Source organism: Microcebus murinus, chromosome 24 (genome assembly GCF_040939455.1).
Source record: "Microcebus murinus isolate Inina chromosome 24, M.murinus_Inina_mat1.0, whole genome shotgun sequence".
NCBI classification, from domain to species: domain Eukaryota; kingdom Metazoa; phylum Chordata; class Mammalia; order Primates; family Cheirogaleidae; genus Microcebus; species Microcebus murinus.
This window is the reverse complement of record NC_134127.1, coordinates 19329740-19348710: the sequence shown is the minus strand read 5'-3', so window position 1 is coordinate 19348710 and position 18971 is coordinate 19329740. Positions and strand designations below refer to the sequence as shown.

Genomic DNA, 18971 nt, shown 5'->3' with positions numbered 1-18971 from the left:
GATGTCTGTGTAGCTCCCTGGGAGACCCTGTGCCCTGTCCCCTCCCAGCCCGGGGAGCAGGGACGGAGCGGAGCTCGCTGGTTATCACCTGACGCTGCGCAGCCACTGATCCCATTGGTGGAGCCAGATTCGGTCTGGCGCTCTCGTTCTCTCGCCTTCCCTGCCTCTCTCTCTCCTCCACGCCGCTTTGATTTCGCTCTTGCCTCTCTTCTTGCGCTGGGCTGGGAACATCGTCTCACGGGGGCAGCAGCAGCGGCGCCTGCGGAGCCAGACAGGAGCTGCCCGCAGGGCATGGACGCAGCCTCCCTGGCGGCCGGGAAAGGAGCGAGCGCCCACCGCTGCCTGTGACCCAGGCATCTGGCCGCTGTCCCCCTGCCTGGGGAGCTTGTCCACACAGAGGTCTCTCCCTTCCCTCCCTGCCAGGTCTTCCTCTGCAGAGCCCGGTGGAGCCAGGTGAGTGCCCTTCCTCCCCTGAGCATTCTGCTGTCCATCCTGAGGGGCTGGGAGCCGGGGGCTCCAGGGTCCTGCCACTGCCGGGGGTGCCCACCTGGATTTCCAGGCCCGACGACCTTGTCCCCTTTCCCTCGGGCCCTTTCAAAGGGGTTAACAGCTGGATCCTGTCTCTGGGGCACCACAGTTAGTCACCCCGTGACCATTCTGCTGCAGTCAGCGATGCCAACAGGGACGGCGGGTGGGGGAAGCTTCCCCTCTGGCACACGGTGGCTTTTCCGAACCAGAGCGGGGAAGGGGTGTCAGTGTGTACCACTGTGCACACACTCGCCAGGAGACCGAGGCTGTCTGGGCAGACGGGTCTGTGTGCATGCAATGTGCTCATATGTGGGTTTCAACTGGAGTGAGGCATGTCTCCAAACATATCTTTCTTGCACACGTGAGGTACATGTGGGGGGACACTTACCTGAGTAGCCTGTGGCATGCGTGGGTGGAGGCACTGTGAGACAGTGCATTTAGGGTGGACATGTCACTTGTCACGTATGTGGGAGTACACGTTGGGGGGTGCATGCAACCCGGGGGCTTCTAGGCGGGGGCTGCAACTCGGGAGCAGGGCGGGGTGGGCAGTGGCGAGCCTGGGCAGAAGCCCTGGTCTGTGGGCAGACCTGCGTAGGTGCGCAGACCTGTTGGCATGAGCCGTCAGGGCTGGCAGAGTGGGGCCAGAGGCAAAGTCTGTGTCTTTGAGCCCGGAGAAGACTCAGGAGAGAGAATACCAGAATCCGGGCGGGGGCTGACGCGTGTGCGAATGCACATGTGTGTGCAGGCAGGCATGTGGGCTGCGTGCCTGCTTGTGGAGGTGGCACGCACGCATGTTGGTGCCTGTGGCTTCCTCTTTTCCCCAAATATGGCTTGTGAGAAGGTGTGCGTGAGCCTGTGGACACGAACGCGTCTGGTGTGTTTGGAGGCGACAGCTGTGGAGGGAGACTGCGGGGCATTCTTGGACTGTGGAGGGTGGCGAGAGGTGCCTGAGTGCGTGGCTGAGCGTGGGGCAGCGAGGGTGTCCGCGGAGGTGTGGGGTGCGTGTGGGTGGGCACGCTTGGCACACGTGTGTGCGTGCGTGCCTGCCTGCCTGAGTGTGGGTGTGTACATGCTTGTCTCGGGGTGGATCCACTTGGGAGTGTGGGTGTTTCTCGGGTGTTGTCCCGACCTGTCCCTCACACCCTGCCCTTCCCCAGGCATCGGGGTGTAGAAAACTGGGGTTCACGCCCACCGCAGGTCCACCCCAGGCTTCTCGGTGGCACTCCCTGCCATCCTCCCAAGCTTGGGTGGGGGTGTCATCTCAGCCTTCCCAGAACTGCGAGGAGGAAGGGACGAACATCCACGCAGGTCCTGGAGACCCCAACCGCCACACACAGCTGCCCCGAATTCTGGGGAGACTGTGAGGAGAGGAGGCATCGAGGCAGGAATAGGAGCCCGCTGGGGGCGGCTGTGGGCTGCGTCACTCGTGGGCAGGCGTGTGTCTGTGCTCATGTGTGTGGGAGGGGCACACATGTGTCTCCCTGGGAGCTTCTCACTGGGAGCCTGGGAGGTGGTAACACCCCACTGCTCCACACCTGTCCTGAGAATTACAAACTGGTTTATTATCGTAGGGTTGCTTCTAGACACCCAATCCCATCTGTTTTATTATGGGGTGGGCCTGGCAGCAGCCCCATGCTTAATTTGCCTTAGGATTCCCTGTGCACGAAGCCACTGGCATTTGGCTCTGGGGTGGGAGACTAAGATGCAACAGGACTTGAGTGACACCCTGGGGCAGCGAGGGCCAGCACCCTTAGCCTTCAACCTGTACCTGCCACCCAGGCAGCCCACAGGTTAATTTAGAGGTGCCAGGCTCTGGAGCAGGCTTAACTGACGGGAGAGTGTGGGCTGGATCTTCTGGGAGCTATAAATAAAAGTACCTGCTTTTGCACACGCCCCTAGCTCCTAGGCAAGGGGAGGAGAAAAAGAGGGAAGAAAGGAGAGAAGGAAATGACACTCGGAAAACTCCTGTGTGCCAAGAGCTGGGCTTGAGGAAGGGAGGGGAAGCATGAGACCGACTGCCCCTGGAGAAAGCCCCACCCTCATCTGCCTCCTCCCAGACGCCTCACCCCCTCCCGCACTCCCTTCTCCATCCCGGAGCTCAGGGCGGCCGGGCCAAAGCCAAGGCCAGAGTCAGCCCTTCCTAGACGAAGCACAACTGAGCGTGATGTTGGTGTGGCCCTTTCGTACCTGGAAGAGCACCAGACAGAAGGGTAGAACCAGAGGAGCAGGACAGGGAGGGGAGGGAAAAGGCAATTGCTTGAAAGGAAAGAAGGGATGGAAGGAGGACAGGCAGTGAAAGCATGTTGCGTGTGCCCTCCACGCACACACTAGGGGAGGGGGGACATGGCCTTGGCTTAACAGTAAAGAGCTCTGGAGTTCAAATGGTTTGCTACTGCATGGCCTTGGGCAGGTTAGTACCCCCCTTGCCTCAGTTGCCTCATCTGTAAAATGGGAATAATAATAGCACGTCCCCACTGTGAGGCTAGCAGGGGATGTTTGTGAAGCTATTAGCACGTGCTCAGCCCCCACTAGATGTCGGTGTTAAAACTAATTGTTGAAAGGATTGAAAACAGAGGGATTGCCAAAAACCTTCTGGGTAGGAAAAGAGCTTGCAGTGGGCTGTGGCTTGTGCTCCCACTCCCTCCGGCCTGGGGCCATGTGCACCTACGTGTCCCTGTCCTCCAGCCCTGGCGGGGCTGGCCCTTGCTGAGCCACCCCCGGAGAGGAGAGGGGCCCAAGTTCGAGGGCCTTGGCACTTGTGGCCTTGGCTGCCACTGCCGTCACCTGCCCAAGCCTGGCACCGTGGGTCCTCGGCAGGTGCTTCCTGCCTGTCCTCCGCCCTCCCCCGTCTCTCCACCCCCAACCCCTTCTCTTTTCACGCCTGCTGGCTGAGGGCCCCCGCCCTCCTCGGCTCCATCTGCTGCAAATCTGTCCCCGCCCGGCGTTTGCCGTGTTCCCACTGCCTCTGCCACCTGTCAGGTGCCGTCTGCTCTGCAGACCCCTCCAAGGGGAGCAGAGAGCACTGCCCCGGGGCACCCGTCCCACCTTGGGTCCTCCCCCTCCGGCCTTCCCCCTGCAGTCTATTCCATCAGCTCTCTGAGCAGGTGCAATCCCTGGGTCCTCACAGGGGATACTGGGAGGGGGACATTCCAGAAAGCTCTGTGTGGGTGAGGGTGGAGCTCATTCTTCCCCTCCCCGTCAGTCCCCACAGGAGCCAAACCAGAGGCAGCATGGAGCTGCTGTCCACCCCCCACAGCATTGAGATCAACAACATCACCTGCGACTCCTTCCGCATCTCCTGGGCCATGGAGGACAGTGACCTGGAGAGGGTCACCCATTACTTCATCGACCTCAACAAGAAGGAGAACAAGAACTCCAACAAGTTCAAGCACCGGGTGAGTAGAAGGAGCCCTGGGCACCTCTCCCCAGCACCTGTTCTTGAAGGAGGCAGGAGAGTGGCACACCTGCAAGTGGTGGTGTGGAGTCAGAGTCCTGGTTAACATCCTTGCTGTGTTACCTTGGGGAAGTTACTTGACCTCTCTGAGCTTGCGTTCCCTTGCTGGTGGAAAGGGAATGATAATGCCAACCTCACAGGGTCGTTGAGAGGATCCGATGAGTAATGTTTGCGTGGTGCTTGGCACGGGGCCTAGCACAGAGGGAGTGCTGCTATCAGCACCACGACTGGGACTTCAGACAGGGGCAGAGAGCCCAGTTGGGGTGGGGCCGCAGGTATCACACGTGGGGGTGACGTCTCAGGTCCTGACAAATCCCCACTCGTGGAGCAGCCTTGTTGTTGGCTGGGTGGGCAGCATGGGCTTCGGGCAGGGGTGGGGCCCCTCTTTGGGGTACTCAGTGCTCCCCTCACCTGCTGGCCTGCTGTTGACTTGGTTTGGAGAAGGAACGAGAGAGGGTCCTGTGCGGTGTGTCCTCTTCCGGGGTGACAGGCTGGGGTGGGGGTGGGTGGGAGGGGGCCTCCCATCCTTGCGGGCTGGCAGAGGTAGGGGAGAGTGAGGCGGGCAGGAGCTGGCGCCCACAACGACGGCACTGGCGTGGGTTACTCACCCTCTCTCTCTGGAACCGGCTCTCCCGATCTGGGTGTCTTTTGGCAGGCCAGTTGCCACGGTGACGTGAATGTTCAACACCACCCCCTTAACCCTCCCCCCCAAAGAATAAGGCATATTTTTCCTTCCTCCCTGGCTTCTCAGCATTTGCCGTTGCCGTGGAGACGGCACTGCAGTGTGCAGAGCTCTCAAAGTCTCCCTCAAAAACGGAGGCCTTGCCGCCCTCAACTTTGGGGGCCTTCTCCCCTGGGGCCTTCTCCTCCCGTTCCCAGGAGAACGGGGCGGCAGCGGGGCTTAAGGAGAGGAGAGGCTGGGAGGGTCTATGTGGCCTTCCCGGTGGCCACCACTGGCTTCTGCAGGAAAATGGTGGCCGGGACTTGGAGCCATCGGATCCCTGAGACTCTGGCCATGCTCGGGAGGAACATCTGGGGAGCGGGGATTCTGGCGCATGCCAAGATTGGGCGTGCCCCCCAGTTTGACTCCCGGCTGTCTGTCTCTACCCCGTTTCTCAGGATGTCCCCACCAAGCTTGTGGCCAAGGCAGTGCCACTGCCCATGACGGTGAGAGGCCACTGGTTCCTGAGCCCCCGCACAGAGTACAGCGTGGCCGTGCAGACGGCCGTGAAGCAGAGCGATGGCGAGTACCTGGTGTCCGGCTGGAGCGAGACGGTCGAGTTCTGCACCGGGGGTGAGCCCTGCTGTTACTGTCCTGCGGCTTCGGCACATCTGCCTTAGTGTGGTCAAGACAGGGGCTTCATCTTAATCCAGCAAACACTTACGACCCCTGCCATACACTGGGGAGTAAGCTCAGGCCATGGGGGTGGGGGGTGGGGACCCACGTGGACGAGACCTTTTCTCACATCAGAGGCAGATGTGAGCATGACTAATCGTGCGGGCAAGACCACGTACGTAAAGGGATGAACTTACTTTCCTGGCTTGGTGCAAGCATCTTTTTTAAGATTGTGGTAAAATATGCATCACATGAAATTTACCATCTTGACCCTTTTTAAATGCACAGTTCAGTCGTGTTAAGTAGATTCACATTGCAACCAATCTCCAGAACTCTTCCATCTTGGAAAACTGAGACTCTAACCCACTAAACAACCACTTCCCATTTCCCCTGCCAACCCGCATTCTATTTTCTGTCTCCATGGGTTTGACTCCTCTGGGGACCACACATCGGTGGAATCATTCAGTATTTGTCCTTTTGCGACTGGCTTGTTTCACGTAGCACGATGTCCTCGTGGATCGGCCATACTGTAGCGTGTGTCAGAGTCCTCTTCCTTTTCAAGGCTGGGTAGTATTCCATTGCATGCCCAGACCACATTTTGCTTATCGGTCAAATGTGATTGGTGGGACGATCACATTTTGCTTGTTCTGAGCCTCCACTGAGCCTGGGAAAATGGTCCCTATTCAATGGCCCTGCAAGCTCTCTTAGCAGAACGTAACCTGCAGACTCCAGCAGGAATGAATAAACAAACACCAGGCTTATGTGTACTTGTTCACTAATGACCCAGGATCTGCCCCACAAGATTCCATTCTTCTGGTGTCCACGGGGAGAACTGCTCCAGATCCCTCTGTCACAAGGAAGGGGCAGGGAACATTCTTAGCCCCAGGCCTCCGAGGCTGCTGGTTTCATCCTCTGCCAAGGTCTATGCCCCAAATCTCCTTGAGCTGCTGTTGTCTTTTGAATGATGCTTTTTTCCTGATTCTGCTACAAAACCCCACTCTCTGAGGGCATTTCTGCTCCTTGCGGGGAAAGTGTCTTGGTTTCCCTCCCAAGACCTCCACACGTAGTGGGCATTTAATTCAAACTGGGGAGCTGGGGACAGCTGCCATCCAGTCCACACTCCTCCTGCCAATCCAAGTGCTCCGGCCAGGGCTGCATCAGCAAGGACGGAAGGGCACCTTTTTCTAATTCGTGCCAAGGTCCTGTGCAGCTAGCAGCTGCCCTGCCTGGGCCCCAGGGGTTCAGTTTTATTATCCTATTTCTCCCGAGATGCCCAAGCAGAGGGCCATCGCCCCAGGCCCAGGTCCCCCAGGATTCTTTGACCACCCACCTGTAATTACAACCCACTTCCAGGCGGGGGTGTGGGCAGCCTCCTATTTGCTAGACTTGAGGGGCTGTCTCAAAAGGACCTCACATTCCGCCCTCTCGAATCTTTTTTTTTTTTTTTTTTTGCCAACTTGTCCTCTTTAAACATGAGGGTGGCCTGGGATGACAGTCCCTGGGTCCAGGAGTGAGGACTGGGCAGCCTCCTGCCCTTTCCCAACCTGGAGAGCCCTGAGTGATGAGGTGCGGAGGTGACGAGGACAGGCAGTGTGCCGCTCTCCCTGCTCCCACCAGAGGCTAGCTGGCCTGTTCCCGTTTGAGTCCAACATTCCATGATTTGTCTCCCCTGCCACTCCGGCCTCAGACAGAGGTTGGCCGGACATGCACGATGGGGGTGCGAGTTGGGGGACAGGAGGTGGTTGTGACCACTCAGCTGGTCCTTGGCTCACCCCCCCCCCTGGCTCTTGCAGATTATGCCAAGGAGCACCTGGCCCAGCTGCAGGAGAAGGCCGAGCAGATCGCAGGCCGCATGCTCCGCTTCTCCGTCTTCTACCGCAACCACCACAAGGAGTACTTCCAGCACGCCAGGTATGCCCACCGGGCCTCTCCTCCCTGCCCCAGCCCCGCCTGCTCCTGCCTGGCTGTCCAAGGTCACCCCACCCTGGCGGTTACCAGGACCTCCTCTGGGCTCCATATGCCCTCACGTCACCAGGCTGGCTCTGAAGTGACCATTACTTTAGAATTAGGCTTAGGGGAGCTCAGGGCTCTGGGGACAGGAACCTTCTGGCACAGCACTGTGCTAACAAGCCCAAGGGGTGAGACTCGGGGTTTGAGCCTCCTCTGGGACAGTTCCTTGCACAGGGGTCTGCCACCGCAGGTCAGCTGTCTCTCCAATCCAGGCCCTGGGCCCACAGGGCAGGTGGCAAGGAGAGCAGGATACAAGAGAGATCTGAGCACCAAGGGCTCTAGGCAGCTTCCAGCTTGGTGGCTTCAAACTGGATGCCAAGGAGCCTGGGCTCGGGGGCGACACCTCGGGGAGCCCCTGCGAATGCTGCTGAGGGCTGCGGATCAGAGGATGGGGCTTGGCGGGCCCCACCCCATCGTCTGGCCATAGCAGCCTCAGTGTTATTTGCCTTTGCCCTGCCTATGTATAATTTTCTTGGGGGAAAAAGATAAAAAGGGTCTGCAGTCCAAAAACGTTTGAAATTTGGTGAGTAGATCCAACAACCCCAGCATACAGATGAGGAACCTGAGGCCCAGAGAGAAAGCAGGTTGTCCAGTCGAGCCAGCAAGTCACTTGTCACTCAGGACAGCCAGGTCCAGGCAAGAGCGAGGCAGCACCAGGGGGTGTCCACCCTCCCCCATGCCTGCTGACACTGCTCCAAGTCTGTGTCCTTCTGAAGCTGAGCCAGGGCGAGCCGCTGCTCTGACAGTCTTTATCCTCATGGTCAGCTGGGGTGGGGCATTTCGACCCTACCCCAGGGCAGTGAGGACCTCGGGGGTCTTTGGTGTTTGTGTTAAAGAAGAGATGCAGTGGCCCAGTTCGTCTCTTCTTTGTGTTAAAGAAGAGACGCAGTGAGAAAGAGGGAGGCGGGGAGCACCCATGTGTGCCAGGTGCCTTGCTTGGTGCCAGGACATAAAGACAAAGGCGCAGTCTACCCTTTCGAGAACCTCAGAGTCGGGTCGGGGAGATGGTGTGGAAAGATTTAATGTAACGAGTGTGCGTAATTGTTGAGCAAAACTCAGCATCCTGCACATGGTAGGCGGCCAAATATTTGTCAAATGCAAGTGCCTGCTGTTCCCTGGAGGTTTTAGGGAGAGGCGGACACCAGTGCTGGGGCTTGAAGGACGATTAGGAGTTTGCCAAGCCAGGTGGGGAAGGGCGGACAGGGCAGTCAGACCAGGCAGAGGGAAGAGCACAGAGGAGGGAGAGCGTGGAGGTGGGTGGGTGGCAGGTGGGGTGGTAGGAGGTGGGCAGCGACTAGGAAGCTGGAAAGACCAGGCCGTGAGGGGCCTTGCTTTTCATGCAAGCCCATCAAAGGGTTTCAAGCTGGGGAGTGACAGGTTCAGATCCTTCTCTGCAAAGGAGTGGGCTGGATGAGCGCTCCCCCAGGAGCTGGAGGGGGGCCCTCCTTGCTCTTGCATTCTGGAATGCTCTACTTGCGACTAGTGGGGGTGGCTGGGAGCTGGGCTGGCCCTCTCCCTTCTCGACCCCACGCAGCCGCCAAGCCTGAGCCTGGCTAACCTGAGCCATCTTCTCTCCCCGGGGCTGGCAGGACCCACTGCGGGAACATGCTCCAGCCCTACCTGAAGGACAACAGCGGCAGCCACGGCTCCCCCACGAGCGGCATGCTCCACGGGGTCTTCTTCAGCTGCAACACGGAGTTCAACACGGGCCAGCCCCCGCAGGACTCCCCCTACGGCCGCTGGCGCTTCCAGATCCCTGCCCAGCGCCTCTTCAACCCCAGCACCAACCTGTACTTCGCGGACTTCTACTGCATGTACACGGCCTACCACTACGCCATCCTGGTGCTGGCGCCCAAGGGCTCGCTGGGGGACCGCTTCTGCCGCGACCGCCTGCCCCTCCTGGACATTGCCTGCAACAAGTTCCTGACCTGCAGCGTGGAGGACGGGGAGCTGGTCTTCCGCCACGCCCAGGACCTCATCCTGGAGATCATCTACACCGAGCCCGTTGACCTGTCCCTGGGCACGCTGGGGGAGATCAGCGGGCACCAGCTCATGAGCCTGTCCACCGCCGATGCCAAGAAGGACCCCAGCTGCAAGACCTGCAACATTAGCGTGGGCCGCTAGGGACTCCCAGGGAGCTGGGGGGCGAGGGAGAGATGACGGGAAGATGGAGGGGCGTGGCCCAGGTTCAGGGAGCTGGCTTTCTCTCCCCTGCACCCCTGCTCCCTCCGCTTGGCCCGGCTACCCTCCCCCCGCCCCTTGGCACTGGAGGCGACAGATGGTGGTCCTCTTGGTAAGTGTGGCCCACCCCAGGCCTGGCGGACTTGGAAAGGCTGCTTAGCCTCAGTAGGTTGGTGGGTGGGTTGGATCCCTGGAGAACCTCCCCTTCCCTTTGGTTTCCCCGTCCTGCTGTTCTTTGTGTCCCCCAGGCCCTGTCTCCCAGAGGCCTGGCCCCTCCCGGGCTCTCCCAGGGAGCCTCACTAGGCTGGAGCCCCTGTGCAGCTTGGCTGCCTCCAGAGGACACGCGGAGAGCCGTGGGGCGCCCTTCCTCAGCCCCAGCCACCCCACTCAGGGCCGACCACAGAATGCCCCTCCCCACCAAGCTGGGCCTCGGGGCTTCCCACCGCAGCCCGGACCCTGCTCCTATAAATAGTCTCCTGCACCGTGTGACGCCCTGGCTTCTCCTTGCCCAGAGAACCCTCTTCCTGCATGGGGGGGCTGTCCCTCCCTTTCTCCACCTGCCCACTGGGGACACTCCTCCTGTTCTCTAGAAAGGGACCCTCTGTTTTCTTTGGCTTTGGGGGCTTCCAGCTGCTGGGATTTTTCCATCCTTCTACCTGGAGGTGACACATGCCCCAGCACACCTTCTCTTTGCTCAGAGCGCTGGGGTCTGGGACAGCAGCCTCTGGCGTTGAGGAGGGGGGAGGAGTCCCCTGAGACCCAGAGGCACCCCTTCCCCAGCCAGGACTGGGCTACCTCGTGCCCCGACGGGGCCTGGCCTGGAACCGAGGGCTTCCCTGCAGAGCCCTGGCACCCCGCCTGGCTGCTCGCTTTGCTCGCCCGCTCTGCCACGGGGCAGTGACTGTACTGTGCCTGTGCATGACCTGGACTGCGGATCCTCTGCCACCCGCCCCCCGCCCCTCTGCTGGCACCGTCTGCTCTCCTGGCCACCCCGCGGGCTGCGAGCCCCTCCCCGGGGGAGTCCTTGGCAAAGTCTCCCCTGGGCCTCCCTGCATTTTCCTGCGGTTGTGCGGGGCAGGGGTGGCGAGGCTGGACTCCCTGAGTGAGCAGAGCAGGGGGAGAGCCCAGGAGAGGAGCTGAGGGACACAGCGAGCTGCTTGGGGGATGATGGAGGTGACACCGGGCGGAGAAGAGAGCAGCCCCCATGGCGACTTCCTTAGAGGTGACAGAGAGACTACAGACACCCAGCAGGGTTTCTGTGATGAAGGACAGAAGCAGCTGGCGGGCCAACAGGGCCATGCCTCAGTGAGCGGCAGGTGAACAGCCGGTCACCTCCCTGCGGCGGGGAGTGGCGTGGGTGGCTGCCTCAGTGGGTGGTGCAGGAGGTCTGCAGGCTCTGGGAGACGCTTGGAGAAGGAGAGAACATGGGCCCCAGGCCCTCCCCCCTGTGCTGACAGCATTGCTGTGGGGGTGGCCCGCCGCCCTCCCCGGCCCCCGAGTCCTCCCCAGGCTGGGGGTGCACCCGCCTGTGCTGTGCTTGCGATGTGTGTCAATAAACCACCACGGCCTGAGGGCCCCGCCTGACCGAGTCGGCTGCTGTAACAAAATGCCACAGCCTGAGTGGCTCCTACACCACAGACGTTTATCTCTCACAGCTCTGGAGGCCGAAGCAAGACCAAGGCGCTGGCAGATTCCGCGTCGGCAAGGGCCCCAGTGGGCCGTCTGCTCCCCGTGTCCTCGCTCGGCAGTAATGGCGAACACGCTTCCTCGGGCTCCTTTTGCAACAGCACTCATCCCGTCCATGTGGGCTCCACCCTCCTGACCTGAGCACCTCCCAAAGGCCCCACCTCCTAACTCTAGCATTTTGGGGACTTAGGATCTCAACCTATGAATTGGGGGGAGACACACATTCAGATCACGGCGCTGCCTCTCTTTGGGCCCTGGGAGGTGGGGTGGGTGAGTTGCACAATCCACAGAGGAGCTAAATGGGGACGCCCCCCGGGACAGGCCACCCAGAATCCTTCCAAGGGAACACCCGTGTCCTGCTGTGGGGGCCCCGCCTCAGGGTGCAAAGTCACATCTCCAGCGTGGAAGGGACTTTACAGTCCTTTTGTTCCACCTGGTACTTCCCCTGTGGGGAAACTGAGGCTCCTAGAGGAGGACCTGCAGCGATCTGGAGCCCTTCCGCTGTAGCAGCTTGTCACTGCTGGACCCAGATGCCATGGAATTTCCCTCTCCCAGGAGCCCGCGCGTGCCCTCCCCCAGCAGGGCCGCCGCGTGCAGAGCTGAGTCAGCTCTGCGTCTGCTGCTGCAGATGGACGCACTGCCGCGGTCCTCTCTGGAGGAGGAAAGCTCCAGAAAAGTCAGAGGCACCTCACCAACTCCGCCTGACTCCAGGCCACACTCACTGTGTCATCCAGAGCTCGGGCACAGCCTCTCTGGGGGAGGAAGCAAAGCGGAGGGTGGATGAGCGCTTCCTGCTACCTGCCAGGCACCTACCTCGGGCTGGTGGTGGCTGCTGTGGCCCTAGGTGGAATTATTCCCATTTAATAGATGGACACTGAGGCACAAACAAGGCCACTCAATGTCTTACAGCCAGTAGGCGGCTGTGCCCAGGATTCGATTCAGAAACTAGAATCTTCCCATCTTCCTGCCCTGTGCCCTTCTCCCCTAGTGTGTGCAAGGGCCACCTCGGGCAGTGAGACCCTGGCTGTGGGTCTTCCTCCAGGTTACTTCCTCCAGGTTACTTCCGCCACCCAAAGCCCTGCCTATTTCCAGAATAACGCCAGGGGGGGCTGTGGAGTCACAAACACCAGGGAGGCTTGATTTAAAGGAGTAGTGGGCAGCGCTTGGAAGATGGGGAGCGACTCAGGGCCCACCCTCCTGCCTCTGCAGGCCCGCACAGGCCTCCCGCACGCCCAGCTGAGAGGTTTCCAGAGTCCTCCAGAGGGGCAGGCTGCATTCTTCCTTTAGTGAACACTTCTGGGTTTCTTGAGGGGAGAGATTGGCTCCCAGAGCCCTTGTAGTGGGGGACAAAGGCAGTGAATGGAGGTGGGAGGGGAGGGGCCCCACGTGGGTCCCTCCAGAGAGCCGGGGGCTTCTCCTTGCTCTGTCCAGATGGCCAGTCCCTGGCACGCGGCCAGCCCGGGCTGCTCCAAGCACCGGTCAGACGGAGCTGGGTCAGAGTGTCCGCCAGTGTCCACTCTGGGGTCCTTTCTGGCCTGGGGTCTAATCTGACCTGGTGGAGGGAGAGAGTCCACGTGCATGCACACACACACACACCCCCTCCCTGCACTGGATCTGAAGGACAGCCTAGGAGGCCAGAGAGAGCGCCAAGGTGGGGGACAACCCTGAGCCATAGCTGCCACCATCCAGCTCCGCGTCCCTGAGTTGGCTCTGTCTGTAGTCCAGGTGGAGAGGGAAGATGAGGCAGTGGCCACAAAGGTTCCAGGTGGGGTGTTCTTCTGTGCAGGCACACGCGCGCGCACACACACGTGTGCACACACACAAACATGTGGTGGCACACACTTGCACCCCCCCAACTCGAACATGCTGCTGTGCCCAGGCACCCACCTGCACCTCCCTGCCCAGCCCATTCCTCCTGCGCTAGCATCTTTCCTTTGAGTCCTGGGCAGATGAGAGCCCCCACCCTCCGCAACGCGGTGGGAGGAGAGGAGCCAGCTCTGAGGACCCTCACAGTTTCCCCGGCCTTGTCACATCTCTCCGTGTTAGGAAAAGACGTAGCCAGGGTCCCAAGGAAAGGGACCAGGAGGGACCATTCCCTGAAATGGAGGGAGGCCTTCAGGAAGCTGAGCTGAGGTGATTGGCCATAAAACAGCTTGGCCACAGCATCTGGAGGAGATTGGAACCAGATGTTCGCGGGGTGGGGGAAGGGAGTGGGGGAAGGGCAAGGGCCGGGGCAGGAGACCAGCAGCCCTGGTCTGCAGGAGGCTGGGGTGGGGGAGCGGGGCTCATGGTTCCCTGGGGAAAACATCTGGCTGCCTTCTCCCCAACTCTCCAAGTCAGGCACTACTATTTTTGCAAACTGGAGCAGCAAATCTTTTCACAGATTTGAGAACCAGCCTGTGCGCAGGGACAGTCAAGTACGAGGCGTGACTTGGGTGATGCCCGGGGAGGCAACCAGCTCGCCAGAAATTATGTCCCCCGCTGCCCGCAAGCCCCTCCTTGCTGTGGGTGAGCGGCGCCCCCTCGGCAGGCGCAGCTCTGTGCTAAGTTCCTCATGCCTGTCTGGGAACCTGCCTGCCCAGAACTTTCCTTTTAGCACAGGAACAGAGCAGGGCAGGCGCGAGAACACTGTCTGGGAGAGGAGGGGGCTGCAGGCCGTCCACTCGGCAGCCACAGGGACAGGCTCTCTTGGAAAGTTATCTCATTCCTTCTTCACAACCACGTTTCTAGATGAAGACACCGAGGTTCAGAGAGGTGAAGTGACTCATTCAGGGCCACACAGCCCCCACCATGTGGTAGAGCTGGTGTTCAGAATGGGCTTTGTCAGCCCTCGGGCTTGGGACCTATTTACTACCGAGAGGGCTGTGGGGTGGGGCATGGGCAGGGAAGAGCCAGGCACCCACCTGACGTTGCCAATTTTGCAGTCGCGCCAGTGGTGGACCCTGGGAGTCCCGCACCTCTGCGGAGCGTCCCAGTGGCTTCAGTGTCCTGGCCCCCTGGGCTCTGGCCGCTTTGGAGACTAGACATTGGGTTTTCGAGTCTGCCTCTGGCCACAGCAGGAAGGGTGCTGGGGACAGGGGATAGGTTTGGGGAGGGGGCAGCTGGCCGAGGTCACAGAGCCGAGCGTGGCTTCCTGCCAGTCTCGTGGCGCCCTCTCGGCTGGGTCAGGCAGCTCCATCCTGGCTCTCCCAATGCTCCTCAGGTGCTCAGGATCCAGGGGGTCCAGGGGACCTCGGGGACTTGGGCACAGTTGGAGGAGCAGATGTGCCGTCCTCTACCATGGGATCACCCGAGCAGACGGGCAGCTGCCCTGGAGTCGCCCGTCTAGAACCCTGAGCGGCCAGAAGGGGAGGGCGGGCTGGGCCCAGAGAACACAGCAGGTTCCTGGGCTCTCAAATACGTCACAGTGGCCTGCAGCCAAGTCCTGTGTAGCCCCCACCACCCCAGGAGGCAGACCCTTGCTCCCCCTACCCCGCACCATCCTGTCTTCCTCGGACCCTCTCTGGCCCCTGTCCTCAAAATCTTCCTCCTCCTCCTTTTCCTCTGCCTCTCTGCCCATCACCCTGCTCGGGCTGCCTACGGCCCGACTGCAAGCACCTGCAGGTGGACGTGTGCGCCTCCAGACAGGCCGTGCCCCCACTTCTTGGCTGGCAGGAACAGCAAGCCCCACACTGCCTTGTGGAGCTGCTCATTTGCATCCACACCACAGGGTGGTTTGGGAGCTCCCATGTGGCGGTGGCTCTGGCCCTTGGCACCAAAGCTCCTGTCCTGCTTTGGTCTGGGCGGGGTCTCCAGGCCGCTCTGTGTCTTTTACTATTACTGGCACCGAGCGTGCCTGGCTGGGCCCAGCCTGGACTGGAGGGGCTCTGCCTGCCCTGGGAAGGCTGGGCCGGCTGGCCAGCACGAGTTCCTGGGAGGTCCTCGTCTATGTGGGTGATGGAACCTTGGGACATGTGCCCAGCTGGCTGCACGGCTCGATCTGGAGCCTGCCTCTAGCTGTGCGTTGATGCAGATCATAAGGACTGTATCAGGGGTAGGGGACCAGGTATGTCTCTGCGGGCTGGAGCCCCTCAGTCTGGATGAGGTTATGACGCTGGCTCCTTTGGGCACGTGGCTTGTGAGCTGGGGTTATCCTTTGAGCTTCGGAAGAACCTGGAGGGCTGAGGACAAAGCGGCAATGAGGGGTGGCGGGGCCAGCACAGCCTGTGACTTCACTGGTGCAGTCAGCAGTGACCTCTCTGGGCGTCTCCCGCTCTTGCAAGGCTCCAGGGCCACACCTGTGCTCAGGCCCGGAGGAGAGGGTGGCTGCCTGGAGGGGACAGCCCTGCGAGCACATCACAGGAGCAGCTGCAGGTCTGGCTTCCACTGCTGCTTTCTGCTTAAAGGGCTCATATGGGGTCGACCAGGCTGCACCGCTCCCTGGGGGTGGGCCCCCAGAGTCCAGACGACATCTGGCACAGCATTGGCCCCTGCAGCAGGGGGAGCCAGGAAAAGACGTGCAGTCCACTGAGGGCCCTGGGGGACCCCAGGGATTAGAGCAGGCTGCCGGGCTATCTCCAGCATCTGGGAGCTTAGGAGCAGGGTCCCCTCTGGGTTTTCCTCCCCTGTGTGACCCAGCCCTGTGAGATCCATGTAGGGAGAGGGGAGGGAGCATAGCCTGGGAAGGGAAGGACAGGGATGTGGCTTCTCTCCTCCTGGCCTCTGGGAGGCACAGGTCTGGGCCTTACTGTTGGCTGTGGAGAGGGGGCAATGGCAGGAAGGAGGAAGGGACAAGACACAGCCTTGGGTCGCCTGGGAGGAGAGGCCAGAGCTGGAATGTTTGCTCAGTGGCTGCTGAGCTCTGGCTCTTGTCTCTGGGAGGGGAGGAGGGCCCACGGGGCAGGCACTCGGCATCTGACCAAGGGGAAGGCAGGCAGGGGGGCCAACAAGGGGACCTGGCCTAGCCGATGCGGCTTTCTTGGCTCCTGCGTGCTACCCTAGCTGGACACCCTTGCAGCCCACCTGCCTTCCCCAGATACAGCCAGGAAACCCAGGTGGACAGACACACCTCCAACCCCTTTGACATGCCTCCTCCCTCCCCACCAAAGAGCCTCTTCATAGAATGTTCTACCCCTCCCTGTGCGCGGGAGGGCCAGGCGCAGCATGTGCACACGGTGTGGTGGGCGCCTGTGAGCTTGCGAGTGCCCGAGTGTGAAATCACACCCTCGGGGGGCCTGGAGTCATGGGAGAGAGGGCCGCCAGTGAGGCCAGGTGCCCTGGCGGCGGCCGGCCTCAGACGCACCGCACAGCGAGCCGGCACATCTGGAAAGAGACAGCACCGCCCCCGCGGCCCAGACAGCATCTGGCACAGGACGTTGGCTGTAACACTTTCGGTTTATTGACTGGGGTGCCCCTCGTGGCTGGCCAGCCACTGGGCCCCAGAGAAGCCCTGTCTTTTTTCTCCACCCGCTCCCCATCAGCTCCCCACTGAGGCTCCCGAGGGGACACGCATGCCCCAGGGGACAGGGCAGCGAGGGCTCAGAAGAGAACCACACCTAGGCTGGAGCAGGGGTGGGAGACGTCCGTTACAATGAGGATTACGCCGCCGGCTATACACAACAGAGACGTCGGGGAGGTGGCGGGGTCCCACTGGCAGTCCCTCCCGCCACCGGGCAGGGCCCCCAGAGAGGAATGGTCACTTCAAGTGTCTCAGTGAAAGCTCCGGCTCCCTGGCCCTGGCCCCTTGCCCTGGTGGGGGTGGGGTGGGGACGTGGCTTATGACGGAGTCCAGTGCCCCAACCTCCTGGGGACAGCCTCACCTGGCCCACAGGCCCTGCAGACCCTGGTGCCTGGGGGACAGGGACAGTGTGTCGCCTTCCGCCCGCCCCGGCCCCCGCCCCCACTGTCCGGTCTAGGTGACCGAGGGGAGCAGGCCTCCCTTCCCGCCCCCTGTGCGAGGGCCGCGGTCACTTCCTGCTGTGCAGTGTGTCCTGGAACTTGGTGCTGGTGTAGCGCAGGTGGAAGCCTTTTTTGGTGATGGTATCATCCGAGTGGAACTTCACCAGGACAGAATCCCCCGCCGAGTACACCTCCTCGGGAGGCTGGCAGAGAAAAGGGATGGCATGAGGTGGAAGAAGAGGGGCTGGGGCTCCCCTCTTCCCTCCCCAAGGTGCCCGGCTCTGAAGATACCTCCCAGCTGTCACCAGAGTTCCCAGCCCCTTGAAGGAGAGAGTCTCTCCCCAGTGGGAGTTGTTTTTTTTTCTTACTAGGCTAGCGGGAGTTTAATGGGGGTCCTGGGGAAAGGCAGAGAGCACTGGGCACAGGAGCTCAAGTTCAGAGTCAGCCCTGCTTTCTAAACCCAGCTGTGCTGCTAACTGGTTAGTGCCGCAGTCCAGGGCAAGCCACCTGCCCTCTTTGGGACGCACTTCCCTCAACTGCAAGCAGGAGCAAAAGCTCTCCACTCTCCCAGCCCAGGAGGACAGCTGGAGAAACAAAAAGGAGAGGACAAATGTGGAAGTGTTTTGCAAATGGAGGGCTTCTCTGAGTGGCTTTGCCTTCTTGTAGTCCCAGCTGCTAGAGAAGATGGCACAGCTGCTTCTCTGGCGGGCGTGGAGGAAGCCGCAGGGAGAGGCGCGGTCTCCCCAGGACCTGCACTCTGCCACCCCCCAGTCCTGCCCTGGTCCTGGCCTCGGTGATGCCCTTCGGTAGCTGCTGCAAGCCCACTCAGAGTGTGGGCCACCCGCAGAGCGTTAGTGCACAGATGCCCTGGCCCTCTAGGCAGAGAAGGAATTTCTGAGAACCTTGGGGACATTTCCAGTAGCTGTGCCAGGAAGCCCTGACTGTTTTCCTTCCCCAGATCCCCTCCCTTGGCTCCAGCCTAGGGGAAGTCTCTGGAAGAAGCCACCTGGGGACACTGGGTTTGGTGTGTGACTCGAAAGGGCACAGCGGGGAGGGGGGTGCTGGCCTGGTCGCCAGGGGATGCCAGAGCCGCTGAGCCTCTTCCCACTCTGCCTTGTTTCAGCCCCTGCCAGCCACACGCAGGCCGGCCCTCTGCTCCTCAGACCCAGTGTTGACCCGGGAGGCCAACGCTGGGTCCAGCAGCTGCTGCAGCTCGTGGGAGGTTTAACCCGCCCGGGGACACCAGGCTGCCTGGAGCGTGGCCGTGGGAGAGATGGGGGCCGGGGAGGGATGGCAGGGACAGGGACCCAGGCCACTGAGCAAGCCTGGGTCAGGGCAGGGCCTGTCCCAGAGGCTGCAAGAATCTGTGGGTTGCTCAGAAGGGAGCGAGTTTCCTGGGTGAGGGCGGACCAGGGCAGGGTGGCTTCTCTGAGCAGCACCCCCCACCAGGTTGGGTCTCCGGGCGCCCGCAGAGGGCCAGGCCTGTGCCGTGCTCATCCTCGCACCCTGGGCCTCCAGGGGCCTGCACCATGGGTGCTGGGATTGGGGCGGGAATGAGGGGACAGTGCTGAGTGAGGGGATGAGGAGGGGTGGGGCTCACCCCTGAGCCGCAGTAGCGCCCCAGCCTGGGGGCCGTGCTGTCGTAGCCATCGAAGAGCTCCATGTAGTCGTAGCCGCAGTCTGTCTCCTCCTCCACCTCGAAGGTCTGGAACACGAGCTCCACGCCATAGCCCTCCTCGGCCACGATGACCCACTCGCAGTCCAGCCCCCCGGGGTAGTTGTTGTCACCAAACTGGGCGTGGGAGTAAAGGTCCTTGGTCTTCACGTCGGCCCGCACCTGGCCCCCGCACTCTGCAGGGTATGACAAGATTGGCCACCAGCCCCGGAGCACCCAGGCAG

The 18971-nt window shown here is 61.3% G+C and overlaps 2 protein-coding genes across 3 annotated transcripts in view; one reads left to right on the top strand and one right to left on the bottom strand.

The window, feature by feature from the left end:
* On the top strand, positions 1-12623 carry PHYHIP (phytanoyl-CoA 2-hydroxylase interacting protein). The gene is made up of 5 exons (XM_012739271.3): positions 1-453; positions 3731-3923; positions 5102-5276; positions 7112-7229; positions 8918-12623. Exons 2-5 carry the CDS (start codon positions 3759-3761, stop codon positions 9450-9452), a joined length of 993 nt encoding a protein of 330 aa, XP_012594725.1. The 5' UTR covers positions 1-453; positions 3731-3758; the 3' UTR covers positions 9453-12623.
* Positions 12624-16549: 3926 nt separating this feature from the next.
* Positions 16550-18971, bottom strand: part of BMP1 (bone morphogenetic protein 1) — a 37666-nt gene continuing 35244 nt past the window's right edge. For both annotated transcript variants that reach the window (XM_012739267.3, XM_012739269.2), the window contains 2 exons: positions 18673-18923; positions 16550-17275 (listed from right to left, as the gene is read on the bottom strand). In XM_012739267.3, coding sequence (XP_012594721.1) covers positions 17141-17275; positions 18673-18923 — 386 coding nt within the window. In that variant the 3' untranslated portion in view covers positions 16550-17140. The remainder of the gene's footprint in view (positions 17276-18672; positions 18924-18971) is intronic.